We start from the raw sequence: 21326 nt of genomic DNA on the forward strand, positions 1-21326 counted from the left end.
CTAAGGAAAGGAAAGGTACCATGTTTACCCAGGGTAACTGGACTAAGGAAAGCAAAGGTACTATGTTTACCCAGGGTAACTGGACTAAGGAAAGGAAAGGTACTATGTTTACCCAGGGTAACTGGACTAAGGAAAGGAAAGGTACTATGTTTACCCAGAGTAACTGGACTAAGGAAAGGAAAGGTACTATGTTTACCCAGGGTAACTGGACTAAGGAAAGGAAAGGTACTATGTTTACCCAGGGTAACTGGACTAAGGAAAGGAAAGGTACTATGTTTACCCAGGGTAACCGGACTAAGGAAAGGAAAGGTACTATGTTTACCCAGGGTAACTGGACTAAGGAAAGGAAAGGTACTATGTTTACCCAGGGTAACTGGACTAAGGAAAGGAAAGGTACTATGTTTACCCAGGGTAACTGGACTAAGGAAAGGAAAGGTACTATGTTTACCCCAGGTAACTGGACTAAGGAAAGTAAAGGTACTATGTTTACCCAGGGTAACTGGACTAAGGAAAGGAAAGGTACTATGTTTACCCAGGGTAACTGGACTAAGGAAAGGAAAGGTACTATGTTTACCCCAGGTAACTGGACTAAGGAAAGGAAAGGTACTATGTTTACCCAGGGTAACTGGACTAAGGTCAAGAACTTGTTTACAGCCAGGCCCTGCTCATATAGAACATTTCATGGTAGAGGTTCAATGCCTTGTCCAAGGGCACTTCAGCGGTGGTCATTGTAACGTGCTGGTCCGGGGATACGAACTAGCGACCTTCCGATATCAAGACCGCTACGCAAACCGTTCAGCCACCGCTGCCGCGTTGACCTTTTTGGAAAGGTCAAAGTGTCCTCGTACCGAACGCCGTGGGTCCCGCATTAACGTGGCGATGACTGCGGCGATGCACTTTATCGGATTTCGAGGCTATGCGGTGGTCTTTCACTTGTGGACCCTCGGAGCAACATTTGCTTATAAAGTGCCTACGTGATCGTAGAGCTCCAATGTACGCATCTCTTGACGTGATACGAGCAATATAAAGAAATGTGTTTTGCAAAAATCGGCATCATGGTGGCGCTATAACAGGCCGTTTTGGAAAACTTGGGGCAGAGGTTTGGTGTTGGCATCCAGGGAGTGTGTGCGCAGTTTGGCAACGACCAAACGGTGCCAGAGATTAGTGGATGGACGTGTGCGCACGCACGTGCACACACGCCCCCACCCTCCCCTTCGGCCTGGTAGAGGCAAAAACCACTTCTTAGTCATATATTGTAGAAATATTTGTTTTATTATTGAATATTTGGGAATCTTGTGTCTGTGTTTTGAGCCCTCTTCTCTGCTTCTTGAGAAGAGTCATTGATAGGGTGCAGTCCAGACCAGTACGGTTGCTGTTAGTGTGGACTCCTTATCCTGTGCACTGAAGTCCAGTCCAGGTTGCTCTTGTCTACACCTGGTCCGTTCCAGACTACAGAGGAATCCATTGCATTTCTTGTGTCCTACTGTACAGAGGCACTCGCACTGCAAAAGCTGAACAATAGCAAAGTATATTCAGTGTCAGGTACAGTACAGTACACATAACGTAGGCAAAACATGAGTACCAGCGTGGTTTTCTCTCTGCATTTAAGCCAGATTGAGTTGAACAATCAAAAAGTCACAATTATAAAAAGCTACACACTCATACTTGTCTCACACAAGCCTACAAGTTACATACAATCAATGTTACAATAATATTTTACCATAAAAATACACTGATCCCCATGAAGCATAAGAATTCATTTTAATCCACGTCTTCATTCTCTCCTCTACTGGTTCCCCTACTGCCAGTGCTGGACTCACCGTTGGCATTTTGTACTGTGCTGGTTATGAAAATGGGAATTACACACAATTCCATTATCGCCACAATTAATGAAATACATACTATCTTAAGTAACCTTGTTCGTGTCAAGCAGGTGACAAGTTCCCAATTATTTCAAATAAGAAAAATACATTTGAACCACTTCTGTCATATTGTGTCAATAAAGTTGATTCTTCTTCATTTTAGAATGACTGAACTGGTCCACTGTAGCAGATCATTACATTGATGTTGGGCAGAAATCGTTTATCTCCATATTTGAGCATTTAGTTTTTTTGATAAATGAATGCCCTATTTTATACTTCGATGTGACACAAAGGTAGCAAAAATGAACCCAATAGCCAGGGGCATTTAATGACGTTTCTGGACCACATTTAGAACTAGTATATTGATTGGCTATTTTCACTATTTTGTGGGATTCTTATTTTATTTAATTTTTTTTTAATTTTTTAAGAAATCTTCAGAAGTCTTGTTCTTATAATGACATGGCCAATATGTGGACTCTAGATGAGTGATTAAAGGGATAGTTCACATTTTTTTTTAACTTAAGTTGTATGAAATACTTGCCATTCATTTAGTGGTTGCAACTGTATTAATTGATTGCCCGAGTCCCGTGGTGGGAGTTCTGCTCTGGTTTTGGTGAATATTAAGTAGTTCCGGTCATTTTAGTGGGGTTCACTGGGGCCACGCATTAAAAGTTAAGTTAAAAGTTAATCCACAAAATTAGCGTCATTTGTAATGTTGACATTATTATATTTCTTAAATATTAGCGCAACTTTCGTTCAACTTTGACCACTTTCGTTCAACTTTGACCCCTCTATCACATGTAACTATTTTTGGGCGCAGTGATATGGACACAAAAAACATAGTTCATAGTGTGATTAAAGGCAAGTATTACATACAGCTTAAGTAAAAAAATTCTGAACTATCCCTTTAAAGACGGAGCGCCATAATCCACTTTACAGACAACATTTTCAACATTGAACTATGTGTCATTATAGTAATAATGGATTTCAGTGATTTTTTTCCCCTTTACTAAACCCATTAACCCATTCTGACCTGAGATCAGATTCATACCAGGTTTCCACTGGAGAAAAACTGGTCTGATTAACCCATTCTGACCTGAGGTCAGATTATAAAAATGTCAGTCGTTCTTGTTGATTTTTCAAAAATAGCAGACCTACAAGCTCGTATCGCGACACTCGGTGGCGCGATATGAGCTTGTAGATCTGCTATTTTTAAATAGCTAAAGCATAACATGATGCCGACACCAAAATGGGTGCCCGGTCTTCCGGGTATTTTGTTCACAACCCCCTCATCGTCAGACACCTGTTTCCAAAACCATGGAAAAAATAATGTGTCTTCCAAGAGATCCATAGGACAGTTAGGATAGCTCACTAAGATATTTATAAGACCCAGACACATTTAACAACTTTAACCCATTCTGTACGGGCACCCATTTTGGTATTAGCATCATGTTATGCTTTAGCTATTGAAAAATAGCAGATCTACAAGCTCATATCGCGCCACCGAGTGGCGCGATACGAGCTTGTAGGTCTGCTATTTTTGTAAAAATCAAAGAACGACTGAATTTTTTTTCATCTGATCTCAGGTCAGAATGGGTTCATCGGACCAGCGTGTGTCCAGTGGAAACCTCGTATGAATCTGATCTCAGGTCAGAATGGGTTAAAGTATGACGAAGTGTAGGGCATTAATTTACGAGGATTAAAAATAAGTTTAAATATGGAGATAAAAGGTTGAGAACGGGTGACATACTGATGATACTGTACATGTAATGTGGCAGCATATACTCTACACTCTACATCCAGTCTGTAAGGCACTCACTGGTGAAGGCAGAAAGAAATGTGTGTGAGAGAGAAAGTGAGAGAGAGAGAGAGAGAGAGAGAGAGAGAGAGAGAGAATGGGGCAGTGGCGTGCACAGATAGACACTAGGGGGTGCTAGAGCACCCCCTGCCCTTTTGGCAATGTGCTCAAAAACATTGATCAAATCTTGATAAAAAACGCTTCTACTATATTATTTAGGCCCCACCACAATCTAAAGCTATGTTTCTATGTCAGTGGTTCTTCGATTAAAAAATAAATAGCAGACCTACAAGCTCGTAGCGCGCCACTCGGTGGCGCGCTATGAGCTTGTAGATCTGCTATTTTTCAATAGCTAAAGCACCAAAATGCGCTGCACAAGGTGCCCTTTTTTTACTTGAGCACTTGCCCCTCTAAATGTCTGTGCACGCCACTGGAAAGGGGGCAGAGAGAGAGCGAGAGAGAGAGAGAGAGAGATGAATCAATGTGAGATAATCTACAATCTGAGGCATGTGTCAAACTTTCTTATATACAAAGATTAAACTATATTTGTAGAATTGTAATTTTGCATTAGCATGAATAACTGTCATGAAACTAAACATTTTAAACAGATTTTTTTTGTTTAAAGCACAAAGCATGTCACGGAAATGACCCAAAAGATAATGATTGCATTGTGCTATTAAAGATACACACCATTTGGCACACAAATTTGGAAGCAGTGTCTTTGATCATGGAGCAAAAAAGCGAATTAATAATTACAAATAATTTGTCCAGTTTTGTAAAAGCACCACTGAATTGTTAAATACATGTGTGTGTGTGTGTGTGTGTGTGTGTGTGTCTGTTGAAAAGGGTGGACTTTTTTGTTGTTATTTTCAGCGATTGACACCATCATGTGATATAGAGTATAAATTTAGGCTTACTCAGAGAGAGAGAGAGAGATAGAGAGAGAGAGAGAGAGAGAGAGAGAGAGAGAGAGAGAGAGAGAGAGAGAGAGAGAGAGAGAGAGAGAGAGAGAGATGGGGGGGGGGGGGGCAATGTGTTAGATCTGGGAGTTTGACATCTAACATTTCAAGGTGACATGATCAAATAATACCAAGCACATTAATCAATTCATTCCAACAGTGAATCAGGTGATGTGGTGACTTCACCTTGAGTTGGGTGGGTTGAAATGAAAGCATGGACCTTACACGTAAAAGACACTTCTTTGCAGTGACGGACTTGTGAACTGAATAGTTGATTTATTTGTGACATACTATGATACTAGGTCAATCATGTGACGGTCACGGGGGTCATTTCATGTTCAAAATTACGTATGACTTATGCACTTTTCCCTCAAAATTGTACATAACAAATTGGATTTGTGGAAGGTGTTTTCTTTAAAAATTAATGTTCCGACATGAGTTAGCTGTTAGCTGGTATTTATGTCTTAAGAGCAACAATAACCTCAAGAAACTTGCTTTTGACTCAAGGTGTGTTTGTACTAAAAACATAAAGAAAAAAGCTTAAAGTTAAAAAGTGAAACAAATGTCTCTCAGCTTGTACACTGCATGTCTGCATTTAAGGGAACTGAATGTTGCCAAAAGGAATCAATAACTTTTTTTTTTTTTTAAAGAAGAAAAAAATAACAAAACAATCACAAACTAAACATTAAAATGTTTGGCTATTTTGACATCATGATTAAGGAGATTTTACACAGAAAGTAAAAACAACCAATCACAATTGGTCCCCGACCACGTGGCAATGGGGGAGTTGAACAACTGTCCAATGGCAATGCGTCAAGATTAATACAGGAAGCAGCCGCTTAAAAAAATAAAAATAAAAATAAACAATGTGACGACACTCACCACCCTGCTTAGAACCAACCTTAGAACACTTAAAAAATAAAAATCACAAACACAGGTAACTTAGGAGCAATTATCCTTCAGCCCATTAAAAAGATGATTTCATCTTGTAATAAAGTGTGTGTGAAGCCTATTGCTTAAAGCCTGCATAGTGCTTACCGACGATGACGCTAAAATCTTACGTCAGAGACTACACAGGAAAATAAAAACGATCCAGCACATTATTACTCTGTGATTTCAAAATAAAAGCACAATGCCAGAAGCATATTATAAAGATACAATTACTGCGTGTTCAGACAGAAGGAGAAAAAAAAAAGGAAAAGTGGAAAAATCCACCATTTTGCTGTTTGTGGTCAAACATAGGATCCTCCTCGTACCCCAGTTCCACTGTCCTTATCGGAACCGTAACCTCTGATTGGTCAGTGGTGTGTACCGTAGTGGGATTCGATTGGCTGACACAGCCAGATCACTTTTTCTTTAGGAAAAACTTAACTCCTAGCACTTTGGAGGGCTTTGGAAAGATTATGCCCTTGAGCAACTTTTATCATTTTAAGTCTCCCCATAACGCTTTGAGAACCACTGGCCTTTTTGAGTGCTGACTTGAGGTCAGCCTTCCTGGCCTCTCTCCTAACCTTGTCCATAGACATATAGAAGCTGCAGCACTGACCTCCAATCAGCAATTAAGGGCCAAAGTCAGTCCTCGCCTTAAGGTGGACTTTGTTTAGTCGTCGTAGGAAAGGAGGGGAAAAAAAGTGGTTAGCCTGGAATCTTTACGTGGTCCAAAGACACCTCGAGTCTTTACGTTAAAGACACCTCGAGTCTTTTACATCCAAACGTCCATCAGGTCTAGGAATAGCAAGGAGCTGTAAAAAGTTAAGATGTCGTAGACGTCTGAATTGGGACTTCAACATGTCCGACGACTTTCTTCCTTATTTCTCTGTCTGTTGCGCAGACGAACGTCCTGTGGAGTTCTTACAAGGCGTGTCACATCCTGTCCTCACTTGGACCAAAACGTTATTAGAGTCCAACCCCATTTTACACCCGTGTCGATCTTATAGTCGGCTACTATTGATAATCGCTTTGATTTCACAGCTCCCAGATAATATATATATATATTTTTTGTGTTATTTTCCCAGCATTCCTGCACCCAGTCTGCCAGGCCCGAAATGTCCACATTCTGACACGTGCAAACGGAAACCAAAAGGTTCCAGTTTGCGCACACTCAAGAGTTATACAGATTTGAAAGGGTACATTTCTGGAAGAAACTTTTGGAAACTTCAAACTTGAGTAACTTCAAACTCCGACGCTCCGGCGTCTTCCCGTCCCTTCGGTCATTCCGTGGTCAAAACGTGTCTTCTCACGTGTCTTCTCCCTACCCCCCACCGCCCCTCCCCTCCCCCCTCCCCTCCCGGCTGTCTCGTTGGCGAGGGGTTAAAGGTCGGTGACCTTGTTCTCCAAGGCGGCGGCGATCTGCTGGAGCCGCAGGGTCAGCTGTTTGCTCTGGGCGGCCGGGTCATCTTCCAGGGACTGAATGATCTGAACACACACACACGCACACACACACACACACACGCACACACACACACGCTCAAGGTCAAGGTCAACTTTATTGTCCACAGGGGGAATTTTGGCTTGGGCTTTCACCCCTTGGGCTTTCACCCCTTGGGCTTTCACCCCTTGGGCTTTCACCCCTTGGGCTTTCACCCCTGCCGCAGCCTCACAAAAACATCAGTGACAACAACATAATAGAACATACTGTACATACAGTACAGAGGGGACACACACAACATCAAGTGCACAAATAGTATGGCTAATCTGACGCTGTTTCAGAGCATCATTCAACATCTTAGACACCGGTATAATTTGTTTAAAGGGACACTTCACCCTTTTTGCAAAAGAATATATGTTAATGACGTTTAGAAGCTTTAGAACACTTTCCTGGGGGTCTTTATGTGTGTAATATGTGGTTTTAGATATTTTAGATTGTAGCAGTGAGCCTGTTGTCTCTGATGTCATGGACACTGGGCTCACTTCCTTCCTACATGTTGTCTCAGTAAGACAGCTCTCCCCCTATCCACAAGGAGGAGCAGTGCACCAAAGTATTATGGGAATTGTAGTCCAGGAAGGTAGTGAGACCAGTGTCCATGACATCAGAGACACTGTGCTCACTGCTACAATCTAAAATATCTAAAACCACATATTACACACATAAATACCCCCAGGAAAGTGATCTAAAGCTTCTAAACGTCATTAACATATATTCTTTTGCAAAAAGGGTGAAGTGTCCCTTTAAGGGATACTAGGCGAGTCTGTGTGTCTACAAAGTACAAACACACCCCCCCCCCCCTCCTCTCTCTGACAGGCCTCCACATTATGTCATGAGTTTTACAGTACAGTACATACCCCATCGTAGTATTTGCTGGCGTATTGGTACAGTTGATGTAAGGCCACCTGCGTGTTCAGCTTGTCTGTGTGTTGCTGAGGGAAAGAGGCAAAGAGACATTAACCCATACTGACCTGAGATCAGATTCATACGAGGTTTCCGCCGGACACACACTGGTCTGATTAACCCATTCTGACCTGAGATCAGATTCTAAAAATGTCAGTCGTTCTTCGATTTTTCAAAAAAATAGCAGACCTACAAGCTCATATCGCGCCACTCGGTGGCGTGATATGAGCTTGTAGATCTGCTATTTTTAAATAGCTAAAGCATAACATGATGCTGACACCAAAATGGGTGCCTGGTCAGAATGGGTTAATAGTTTCTTGGACATTAACAGAGTCCATTTATTCATTGAATTTCTTTATTCAATATGATATAATAATACAGCTGAATAATGCTTATTATAGCTGATAATAAGCAGTAATGAACTGTAAATGTTTAATCACCAGGACTGGGTCCGAAAATCACATACGAAATCACTATTGACTACTGTATTTTTCAACATTCTTTTAAGTGCATACACAACAGTATCTTTTATTTCGGACATACAAATCACATCGTATATCAAACCACATAATTTTAACACTGACTGCTTTAATTTAATTTGATTCGATTTTTTAATATTGATTGTAGAAAAGGCTTATGTTACCGTCACTCACGATAGCTATCTTTCTCGAGAAACGTTTATATTTCGACAAAACGAGTGCAGCACAGACAGACAGACAGACAGACAGACAGTATAAGAGACAAAACGAGTGCAACAGAGACGGACAGACAGACAGACAGACAGACAGACAGACAGACAGTAAGAGACAAAACGAGTGCAGCACAGACAGACAGACAGACAGACAGACAGACAGACAGACAGACAGACAGACAGTAAGAGACAAAACGAGTGCAGCACAGACAGACAGACAGACAGACAGACAACATACAGTAAGAGACAAAACGAGTGAAACAGAGACTGACAGAGAACATAAGAAGAGAGGATGAACAACCTACCCTGGACACCTCAGCCAGGTGTGTGTTCATGTCCTGATCACTGACTGAAACCATCTGCCTGATGCCTTTGTAGTAACTGACACACACACACACAGACACAGACACAGACACACACACACACACACACACACACACACACACACACACACACACACACACACACACACACACACACACACACACACACACACACACACACACACACACACACACACACACACACACACACACACACACACACACACACACACACACACACCATTTGATTATGTTAAAACAGATTGCGGTGCATTTAACAAGCCTAACGAGGGGAGAAAACCTGACTGGGATCAGACGAGAATCTCCCCTTGGGTTAAAATGCTGCTACGCGATGACATTACATGACTGCACCCAGACTAGAGCAGCGTCTATCAACCAGGTGTCATAATGAGAATAAAGAGATGTTAAAGAGATATTTAAAATCAGTTTTTAAGTTGTTTGATTCAGTATTTAGTAGGGCCGGGACTAATTGCGATTAATTTAGATTAATTAACTACAGAAAAATGTATCGCGATTAACTACAGATAAATTAATCGCACCTTTTTTTTCACCGCGGAACGTTTCTCACTGGGCGCTTTTCTATAGTACTGAAAACTGGAAATAATAAAAAGTCACCCCATTTTGTGTTGCCTAGAACTGGAGGTCTGACAAAAAACAGTAACAATATGAAGTAAGTACAGCTTTGTGATGTCACTGAGATGTACTTGTTACTGTTACTATTTTTTTTTTCAGACCTCCAGTTCTAGGCAACACAGAATGGGGTGACTTTTTATTATTATTTCCACAACAGGTATATTAATGACAGTAAAATGTTGAAAATGAGTGGTATCCTGTAGTCACTATTCGTTGATTCACTGGGATACCAAAACACATTAAAAAAAAAAGGTTTCTCGCTGTTCTCGGGTTGAATATTGATATGCGATTAAAATGTGATTAATCTAGATTAATTAATCGCAAAGCCTCTGATTAATTAGATTCATTCGAGTCCCAGCTCTAGTATTTAGATATTTGATATTCATTTTAGCTATACAAACCCATTGTAACTTCAAACTCGAAAACACCGGTGATATTGGTAATAAGACTGATATTGTCTGATATTATATATATATATATATTAATGCTATATATATACACCTCACTAGAGTAGGTTTTGAGGTCCCTTGATATGACTGTTTTGTGGCAGCCGGTCTTAAGTTTTAGTTTTTTGCGGGTACATAAATTATCATAAAATGATCGCTAAGCCCACATACAATAACACTTTTCATGGAGATTTCTGGATTTCTCCCGAGGTCAGAATGAGATCAATCATCAATGACAGTTTGAGTAGAAACACACTCTCTAGTCAGTGGGTTGGGTAATTAATTAGCTGGCTGTGATTATAGTGATTATACCAATTCCCTGATTTCCCCATGCACACACACGTGTGGTAAGCTTGTTACTGCTGACCCCTACTGGTTGGTTTTGGAACTGGTTGATCCTATAGGCTCAAAGTTGGGTCCAGGGACCCATAGGGGTCCTTGAGAGAGTTCCAGGGGGTGCAGTACTTAGTTTAGCCCATTCTGACCTGAGATCAGATTCATACGAGGTTTCCGCCGGACACACACTGGTCTGATGAACCCATTCTGACCTGAGATCAGATTCTAAAAATGTCAGTCGCTCTTCGATTTTTCAAAAAATAGCAGACCTACAAGCTCGTATCGCGCCACTCGGTGGCGCGATATGAGCTTGTAGATCTGCTATTTTTAAATAGCTAAAGCATAACATGATGCTGACACCAAAATGGGTGCCCGGTCAGAATGGGTTAGACAGTACTTGCTTTAGACTAGTCATTGGTTAGACCAGTCATTTAGTCCTACAACTACAACCTTGTAAATTGTCAGTATATAGTCTTTAGTTTTAGTCACCATAGCTTAGTTTTTATTTAAAATGGTAGTGGACGAAAATGTTAAAATGAAGAAGTACTCACTCGTCCACCATCTTCTTGTACGTGGAGATCTCCTTTGCGTAGAGCAGCTTGTTGCTGGGAGACTCCTGGAGTGGAGGCATGATGGTAATACTTATTATTATTGTACTATTACATACAGCAGTGGTGGAAAAACTACTCACATTTTACACTTAAGTAAAAGTATTATTAACCCATTTAGGCCTGTGGACGAATAAAAATAAAAAAGGCTTCTGAATCCTAACAGTTTTCTGAAAAACCTCTTTGTCAGTTGTGCTCAACCATTTTCATGTCAAGGACCCCCATAATTATCTGTATTTGGCTGTGGACCCCCATCTGAAAATATGTTGTTCCAGGGACCCCCCCCCCCCCCCCCCCCAGAAGCAAAGATTTGAGTTCAAAACGTTCACTCTGAAAGATATTTCAAATATAGCAGAGTGCTATGAGCTTGTAGATCTGCTATTTTTCAACAGCTAAAGTATAACATAATGTTTAAAACACCAAAAGGGGTTCCCGTCCAGAATGGATTAATACTGCAGCGTAGGACTACTTTGTTACAAGTAAAAGTCAGGAATTAAAAATGTACCTGAGTAAAAGTACAAAAGTATTGGCATCCAAATTTACTTAAAGTATCACAAGTAGAAAGCACGTATTGGCCAGAATGTCCCATTTCAAGTTTTCAAATGTTAAAAAAAAAATCGTTAGTCGAAAATAGTCGATCTACAAGCTCACAATGAGTCACATCCCGACGCATTGTGAGCTTGTAGATCGGCTATTTTCAAATGGCCGAAATGTACAGTATGGGGCTGAAACAATATTTGCCTCTGAGGTGTAGTGGAGTATAAGTATTAAAAGTATTGGAAATAGAAAATGCTCAATTAAATACAAATATCTCAAAATATACTTAAGTACAGTAGGCCTACGTAAGTAAATGCACTTAGTTTCTTTCCACAACTGATACACAGCAGCGACATTAGAAGCCGTTTGTCACAAACACACCGACTTGTTTTCACGGTCAACATGAATAGACCGTTCAGCGATGCATGCTGATGACTAGTATGTATGCACCCAGTAGAGATAAACATGCAGTGGCGTGCACAGATAGACACTAGGGGGTGCTAGAGCACCCCCTGCCCTTTTGGCAATTTTGCTCTTAAAACAAAAAGAAAAAAAAGTTTGTTTTCTTTTTCTTAATTTGTAGTGTGTGGACCATGCGGTGACATTGATCAAATCTTGATAAAAAAACGCTTCTACTATATTATTTAGGTCCCACTACAATCTAAAGCTATGTGTTTCTATGTCAGTGGTTCTTCGATGAAAGAAAAATAGCAGACCTACAAGCTCGTAGCGCGCCACTTGGTGGCGCGCTATGAGCTTGTAGATCTGCTATTTTTCAATAGCTATAAAGCACCAAAATGGGTTCCCACCCCAAAATGCGCTGCACAAGGTGCCCTTTTTTTTCACTTGAGCACCTGCCCCTCTAAATGTCTGTGCACGCCACTGTAAACATGTTTCTTTTTTTTTCATTCTCGGACTGAATTATAATAATTTATAACTACAGTACAGTCGTGTTTGACAATATTGTGACGTAGATGATGGAGGGGAACACAGACCTAAATTGTTACATGACATTTGTATCTCATTTTCTCTCTATTTTAGTGATTATACCAAATTCCCTGATTTCCCCATGCACTGCACACACACGTCTGGTACGCTTGTCACTGCTGACCCCTACTGGTTGGTTTTGGAACTGGTTGTTCCTATAGGGCAGTGGTTCCCAAAGTGGGGTCCAGGGACCCCTAGGGGTCCTTGAGAGAGTTCCAGGGGGTCCTCAGCTGTTAATTAGGAACCAAATGGACCCTTATGGGTCTGTAACTCAGAGAGTGTTCAAATTAGTACACTCTCAGAGTTAAATGAACATTGATTTTACAATATGCAAAATGCCATTAAATGGGGCCTCCGTAGTCTAATTCAGGTCAAACCTGGGATCCTTAATCCATTCTGAACGGGCACCCATTTTGGTGTCAGCATCATGTTATGCTTTAGCTATTTAAAAATAGCAGATCTACAAGCTCATATCGCGCCACCGAGTGGCGCGATACGAGCTTGTAGGTCTGCTATTTTTTTTTAAATCGAAGAACGACTGACATTTTTTAGAATCTGATCTCAGGTCAGAATGGGTTCATCAGACCAGTGTGTGTCCGGCGGAAACCTCGTATGAATCTGATCTCAGGTCAGAATGGGTTAATAACTGTAGTCCCAGAAGGTTTTCTGTTCATTTTCCTATTTCCTCTTCACACCTCTGGCTGAGCAACCTGTAGGTGTCGCTAATGCAGCGTCATATAATTACACCGTCCCTGTCCAGCTTCCCTCCAATTATGTTCATTTGAATGATCTGGAAAACTACCATGGAAGATTTGAACCCTATAGTCCACTGGGTTTTGGGACCCCCAGTGGATCCTTCAGGGTCCCCAGATAAATTACTGATAGTAACCAAATGGACCTATACTGCTCTGTAACTCTGAGAGTGTAAATATGAAACCAAATGGAACATGACAGGTCTGTAAATCTTAAGCCCTAACCACGCCAAAGGGTCACCATGCAACGCCTTGGGTCCCAAACGGTTGCAAGGAGTTATCGCTAAAACCGTTTCGACCCTTTGGTGAGGTTTGGGCCATTTTAGAGTGTACAAATGGAACCACTGCACATGATAATCTCCACAGTGGCGTGCACAGATAGACACTAGGGGGTGCTAGAGCACCCCCTGCCCTTTTTGGCAATGTGCTCTTAAAAAAAAAGAAAAAGAAAAAAAAAAAAGGTTATTTTCTTTCTTAATTTGTAGTGTACTGTGGACCATGCGGTGGTCAAATCTTGATAAAAAACGCATCTACTATATTATTTAGGCCCCCACAATCTAAAGCTATATGTTTGTGGTTCTTCGATAAATAAATAAAATAGCAGACCTACAAGCTCGTATCGCGCCACTCGGTGGCGCGCTACGAGCTTGTAGATCTGCTATTTTTCAATAGCTTAAGCACCAAAATGCGCTGCACAAGGTGCCCTTTTTTTTTTCACTTGAGCACCTGCCCCTCTAAATGTCTGTGCACGCCACATGATAATCTCCACAGTGGTGGGCATTAGTGTATGTTCTTGACAGTCCCTATTGCAGTTACATGAGAACATTAGTATTCAGAGTGTCAGTTAACCTCGACTACGCCGAGGACCTTGTGGCTCACATTAAACATTAAGACCAGAAGGTCCTTAAGCACAACGTTCTCCTCTGCTAATAGGTGGACGTGCCTCAGTGCTCAGAGCCGTGTAGCAGTAGTCATTATTAACCCATTCTGACCCGAGATCAGATTCATAACGAGGTTTCCACTGGACACACACTGGTCTGATTAACCACATTCTGACCTGAGATCAGATTCTAAAAATGTCAGTCGTTCTTCGATTTTTCAAAAAATAGCAGACCTACAAGCTCGTATCGCGCCACTCGGTGGCGCGATATGAGCTTGTAGATCTGCTATTTTTCAATAGCTAAAGCATAACATGATGCCGACACCAAAATGGGTGCCCGGTCAGAATGGGTTAATTAACAGCCTGTATTAATGTTTCACACGGCATGAAAAGTCATTATCAACAGCTGGTGTAAACGTTTTTTACGCTGTTAACGTCTTCAAAAGGTCAACACTGGTTGAGCTGTGGTGCTCGTTAGCTATAACGAATCAGCTTATTATTACCGCAATACTAACCCCAGCAATTTTAAATTTAAAGATGTAAATAAAAAATTAATAAAAAATCAAGCACTAAGATATAGGAGGAAGTATACGATAATGTACGATAATGAGGGAGGAGTTAGGGGAGGGATTAGGGTTATGATGTCACAAACATTGTGTATTTTCGATTGGGCCTTTCAGGAAGAAACCAAAAATACACAAGACAGACATATTTGTTTGAATATTCTAACCACAGCTGGTACAGTAACGTTAACTCCATAGACACATACAGTACAAAACAAAAGATCACGGCACTCCATCTTTAACCCTCTAAGACCCAGCGTTGCTTTTTAGCAACAATTTAATTTAATTTAATTACTAAATTATTATAATTTTTTTCTGTTCTTTTTTCACCTAAACGTCATCAGTGATGTTCATTGCAATGCCATTTCAATGCCATTGGTCATGATAGTTGCATATAAATACCCCCCCACAGAGGCTGAAATTCACACAAATAAAAAATGTCTGGACTCTGTGCAATTTTGAACATTTTTTAACCTAAGACTTTTGACCTTTACCCTAATAAAAGTAGGTAAAATAATTGTAATATATGTTTTTTTGTGATCATTAGAATGTCTAGAACATGTTTTATTCATTATTGTCAAAGATATCCCCCAAATGTAAATTATTAATTTATTATATTATTATATAATTATTATAAACTTTTCATCAAACTTTATTTTTTTTAACATATTTTTTAGTCTTAGTCCTAGTAGTACAAAGTAGTAGTAAGGTTGAAATCTATTTTTTGCAAGTAGAAATTAATGTGGGTGTTAGAGGGTTAAAATGCCTAACAAACTGCTGAGTTACGTCACCCAGACGAACGTTAGTATCGTATAATCTGGTGTCTTAATAAAGTCTGGATGTAGGCTATTGTAACACTATTTTACTAAACACGGTTTCTACAAACAGCGGCCAGCAGCTAAAACAATTACCTGCAGTGGTTCTCAACCTCTTATGGATGAGGGCCCACTCAAACATCTCAAAAGCGTCCACGGCCCACCCATATCTGACCACTTAACCCATTCTGACCTGAGATCAGATTCATACGAGGTTTTCCACTGGACACACACTGGTCTGATGAACCCATTCTGACCTGAGATCAGATTCTAAAAATGTCAGTCGCTCTTCGATTTTTCAAAAATAGCAGACCTACAAGCTCGTATCGCGCCACTCGGTGGCGCGATATGAGCTTGTAGATCTGCTATTTTTCAATAGCTGAAGCATAACATGATGCCAACACCAAAATTCGGTCAGAATGGGTTAACAGACCCAACCCGTTGAGTGTCTAAGCGCAAGCATTTGGCAGAAGTAAGGAAGATACGTAGAGTCTTTACACATCCCGTTATGTTACAATTTCAGCATTTAGCAGATGCTCTTAATGACTTACAATAAGCAAAAACAACACGAATGCTTAGAATCAGTAGAGTCATCTATGATCATAAGTAAACTAAGAACCTATCATCCGTCTAACAGGAAAATATCTGTACGTTGAAACTATAAACACTATAGCATGCCAGATCAATAATAATGTCCTGGCATCCACAACATGCCATCTAAATGACACATTCTCTGTGCATGAAACAAACGCGCGTTGTGACTGGTCCTGCCTTACAGAGGTCTGTGAAAAGGCTAGCATGTAGATCAGCTATTTTTTTTTGTTTTTGTCCCACGATTTTGTAACCCATTTTTCACCCCTGTGTCAATCATCCTGTGATGTGATCCTGGGCTCTACACACCCTCCACCAACCTAGGGAGAGCAACGGACATAACTCATGCTTCCTTCATGCATGAGTGTCCAAGTTGCTCCTTTACACCTGACAGGGGGGAGTTTCCCTGGTTGGACGTAGCGCGTGGAAGGAACACGTTATTCCAACCAGTTCCTTTCCCCTCCATCAGGCGTCCCGGCTGGCCAGGGGGAGGCAGTTTAGAGACCAGGATTACTGCATGTTTTTGTGAGGGTACCTACCCTAGGGGACACGGGGAGAACATGTGAGGGTACCTAGTACCTACCCTAGGGGACACGGGGAGAACATGCAAACTCCACACAGAAAGGCCCTATCGCCAACCCCGCCTTCGGGTATGGGCACTGATGACGCGGAGGAGGAAACACGCCGCCAGCACCCACAGCGCCCCGAGCGGGAATCGAACCCAGGACCTTCTAGCTGTGAGGCGACAGCACTACCAACTGTGCCACCGTGCCCCAGAGAGATCAGCTATTTTCAATGTACCAGCGACAAAGCCAGCGTGGCGTTCTTAGCGTTACCCGGCTCAGCTTGTGCTCCGTCTTGGTGCAGGCGTCCATGAAGGTCTGGGAGATGACGTGCAGCGACGCGTCCACCGTCTCCGTCACGTGCACGTCAAAGATGAAGTGGGGGTTTCTCAGGATGTTCACCCAGAACCGCAGGGGCAAGCTGGGGAGGGGAGGGGAAGGGAGAGAGAGGTGAGACAGGAGGTCAGACAGATCGACAGGCAGGGAGCAGAGCACACAGAACACACACACACACACACATGCTTATGGCAGTCCATCGATGTCGATGATGACACACTCTCTCTCTCTCTCTCTCTCTCTCTCTTTTGGAAGTCTTTTGGAAGTCATTTCTTTCTCACAGCCGAGAGACGAAGACCCGCAAGGGTCAAAACGTTGTTTTTCTCTTACTAAAGTATCCTGGGAGCTCAAGAACAGTGTGCGGACTGCCTTCCTTTTTCATTGTACATATCTTTTGTTCAGAACCTGTAGAATTTCTTTTGGAGTTCGGACGTTATCTATGATTCACTCCCAGCGGTTCCTTCAGAGACATCAACCTCAGGCTGGCCGGGCCTCGGGCCGGGCCTCGGTCAATAACTCACAGACGAGATGAATATTTGAGCAACTCTGTGTATCGATTGACAGCAGTTACTCGAGGCCATTTTGGTGAAACCGCGCTGAGGATAGAGAGAGGTTTCTTCTGTTCCGACTAATTGTCTTCTTGTTTGTCTCTTCTTCGTCATAACCCAGCCCCATTCACCAGTGGTGGAAAAATACTCAAACTGTTTTACTTAAGTAAAAGTATCAATACTGCAACTGCAATGTAGCAATACTTTGTTACAAGTAAAAGTCTGAAAAGTCTGGAATAAAAAAAATGACTTGAGCAAAAGTACAAAAGTATCAGTATCGTAAATCAACTTAAAGCACTCATTATGCAGAATGTCCTGTTTCACACGTTTTCAAATGTCAAAAAAATACTTTTGAAAATAGCAGATCTACAAGCTGTGTTGCTCTACAGATCTACAAGCTGTGTTGATCTACAGATCTACAAGCTGTGTTGCTCTACAGATCTACAAGCTGTGTTGATCTACAGATCTACAAGCTGTGTTGATCTACAGATCTACAAGCTGTGTTGCTCTACAGATCTACAAGCTGTGTTGCATCGCAACACATTTTGTGAACTCGCTGATCGGCTATTTTCAAATGGCCAAAAGGTTTATAGGGCTGGTTAATAAGTGGTTAATGCATGTTTTGTAATAATAATCAAAATCTTGAATGTAACTAGTAGAAGTAAAAATAGTGAAAACTGGAAATAATCCAGCAAAAAAATCCTCAAAAGTGTACAGTACTTTAGAATGTACAAAACCATCCTCTCCTTGTGTCATAACAGCCTGACAGTTAAATGAAGCCTCTATCTGCCTGCAGGCTATATCTATACTACAACAAGACATTGTCAACAGCAAGATTGCACGCCGAGCGAAAGAAGAAAACATTGATATTTGGTCTGGTATTGCAGATTTGGTTAAGGACATGATTTGGTCATTATTTATTTTCCCCCATTGCACAGTGATTGGAGTCCTGACAATTTGTGGCATCTTTGGTCCCGGGGGGGGGAGGGGTGGGTGGGATTGTTTGTTTTTGTGTCCCTTTCTTTTGCTGTTATGTTTTTTATGTGTTTTGTTTTCTTTATTTCATTCATGATGTTAAACATGTTTTATTGTGATTTTTTTTGTCTTAAATAAAAAACATTTGATAACAAAAAAAAACAAGAACCTAATTACAGACCCGTGGTTTCATTTAACCCATTCTGACAGTTTTCTGAAAAAAAAGTTTATTTTTCAATAGCTAAAGCATGACATGATGCTGAACACCAAAAGGGGTTCCCGTTCCAAAATGGGGTAACTTTACGCACAGGATATCAGGTGTGTGTGTGAGCGTGTGCGTGTACCTGTTGGTCTCCAGGTGTGTGTGAGCGTGTGCGTGTACCTGTTGGTCTCCAGGTGTGTGTGTGAGCGCGTGCGTGTACCTGTTGGTCTCCAGGTGTGTGTGAGCGTGTGTGTGTACCTGTTGGTCTTCCAGATGTGTATGGTCTCCAGGTGTGTGTGTGAGCGCGTGCGTGTACCTGTTGGTCTCCAGGTGTGTGTGAGCGCGTGCGCGTACCTGTTGGTCTTCCAGATGTGTATGGTCTCCAGGTGTGTGTGAGCGCGTGCGTGTACCTGTTGGTCTCCAGGTGTGTGTGAGCGCGTGCGCGTACCTGTTGGTCTCCAGGTGTGTGTGAGCGCGTGCGCGTACCTGTTGGTCTTCCAGATGTGTATGGTCTCCAGGTGTGTGTGAGCGTGTGCGTGTACCTGTTGGTCTCCAGGTGTGTGTGTGAGCGTGTGCGTGTACCTGTTGGTCTCCAGGTGTGTGTGTGAGCGTGTACCTGTTGGTCTTCCAGATGTGTATGGTCTCCAGGTGTGTGTGAGCGCGTGCGCGTACCTGTTGGTCTTCCAGATGTGTATGGTCTCCTCCTCCACGTTGTCGTGTCTGAGCGCCTGCTCGTCCAGGAAGTCAAAGAAGTACTTGACGGCGGGCGGGACGCCGGTGCTGGAGCACAGCACGCTGCGGAAGAAATCGTCCACGAACTGCTGCAGAGTGCCCTGTAACACACACACACACACACACACACACACACACACAGTCTCAGTATTGTATTGTATCGATTAGCCCATTCTGACCTGAGATCAGATTCATAAGAGGTTTCCGCCGGACACACACTGGTCTGATGAACCCATTCTGACCTGAGATCAGATTCTAAAAAATGTCAGTCGTTCTTCGATTTTTCAAAAAATAGCAGACCTACAAGCTCGTATCGCGCCACTCGGTGGCGCAATATGAGCTTGTAGATCTGCTATTTTTCAATAGCTAAAGCATAACATGATGCCAACACCAAAATGGGTGCCCGGTCAGAATGGGTTAGAGATGGTGATCGTGAATCGATTCGTTCAATTGCCAACATTATTGAGAATCGTAAATCAATAACGTTTTGGGCTTTACATTTTACTTATCGAGGTTATCGATTATTATTATTATTATTATTCTAACGGGACCTGACGTGACGTCATGTCTCGAGGAGAGTTTGTGTCATTGAAATCAACTCAATGGCACAAACATGACGGCGTTCTAACGAAGCTTGTGACTTCTGTAGAAGATGGCTTGCATGCACATGTTGTTGCTTCAATGTAGAATCAGTTGAAGCCAACATGCCCTCACCTTAGATTGCGGAAATCATAGCTGCTTATCGTTAATCGGATAAGGGAATCAAAATCAATACAAATTAACAATCCCCATACTTAGTGCTGCCGCAAACGGAACAACAATTACGGAATCCGTAAATTGTGGCGACAGACGGAGTCGGTTTTTCTTTCTGGCCCCGTGATAATAGACACATTCTGCGCAAATAGCAGATGTACAAGCTCACCACATGTCGCAACGTGATGCATTGTGAGGTGAGATTGTAGGTTGGCTTATATGTTAGTTCATAGGTTTAAGTGGTAATTCTATAGAGTTCAGTTGATGGCGTTGCTGATGTGATGATCTTACCTTGACAGACAGCAGTCTGGTCAGGTAGATCTCTGTGATAGCTTTGGTCATGGCCTTGTCCTTCATACTGCCTCGCTTAGACTTCCCTTCATCCATCTCATCCGCCGGTCGTACCAAGTGGAACGTGTGGTCATCCTCCAATAGGGCGTTCTCTACAGAGAGAGAGAGAGAGATAGAGAGAGAGAGAGAGAGAGAGAGAGAGAGAGAGAGAGAGAGAGAGAGAGAGAGACAGAGACAGAGACAGAGACAGAGACAGAGTGATTGAGTGAGAGAGTGAGAGAAGTGACTTTTACATTTGAAGATTGATTTCTGAACCATATTGATTTGCAAAATATGTGGTTAGACTTGGCAAACGCGTGTGTGTGTGTGTGTGTGTGTGTGTGTGTGTGTTAGGGCATTAACATAATAATCGAATAGTCGACTAGTCGACTAGCAAAACACTAGTCGACACTGTTAATTGACATCCGATTATTCGCTAATATTTTTTTAAATATTATTTATGATTATGATTTTTTTCCTTTTTTTTCCTACAGCAGACATGCAGGCATGCAGCTGTGAGCTGCATGTACTAATCCATTCCTGGCTGATTGTTTTCATATCATATACAAGCCTACTGTAAGCCTACTGTACGTGGGTCACCCTCACGGCGGACTGGCGGTGGCACTAGCAGCATTCAAGACAGTTTTTGTGATATGCCTCATAGGCTCATACGCTCAATGGGGACAACTACAGTGTGTAAATACTTTTACTATTGGTGAGTTTATTACTGTAGTTTGTTCAACAAGTTAGATTGGAG

The 21326-nt window shown here is 41.9% G+C and overlaps 1 protein-coding gene across 1 annotated transcript in view; it reads right to left on the reverse strand.

Annotated features, from left to right (window-relative positions):
* Positions 1–6903: 6903 nt before the first annotated feature.
* The window catches only part of LOC310853693 (plexin-B2-like), a 280087-nt gene continuing 265664 nt past the window's right edge, over positions 6904–21326 (reverse strand). Inside the window, 7 exon segments of the mRNA XM_083758088.1 lie at positions 6904–7034; positions 7902–7976; positions 8944–9019; positions 10949–11013; positions 16967–17114; positions 19427–19587; positions 20531–20682. Coding sequence (XP_083614214.1) covers positions 6930–7034; positions 7902–7976; positions 8944–9019; positions 10949–11013; positions 16967–17114; positions 19427–19587; positions 20531–20682 — 782 coding nt within the window. The 3' untranslated portion in view covers positions 6904–6929.

The sequence above is a fragment of the Protomyctophum parallelum genome (genome assembly GCF_964188405.1).
Source record: "Protomyctophum parallelum genome assembly, chromosome: 22".
Taxonomy (NCBI): Eukaryota; Metazoa; Chordata; class Actinopteri; order Myctophiformes; family Myctophidae; genus Protomyctophum; species Protomyctophum parallelum.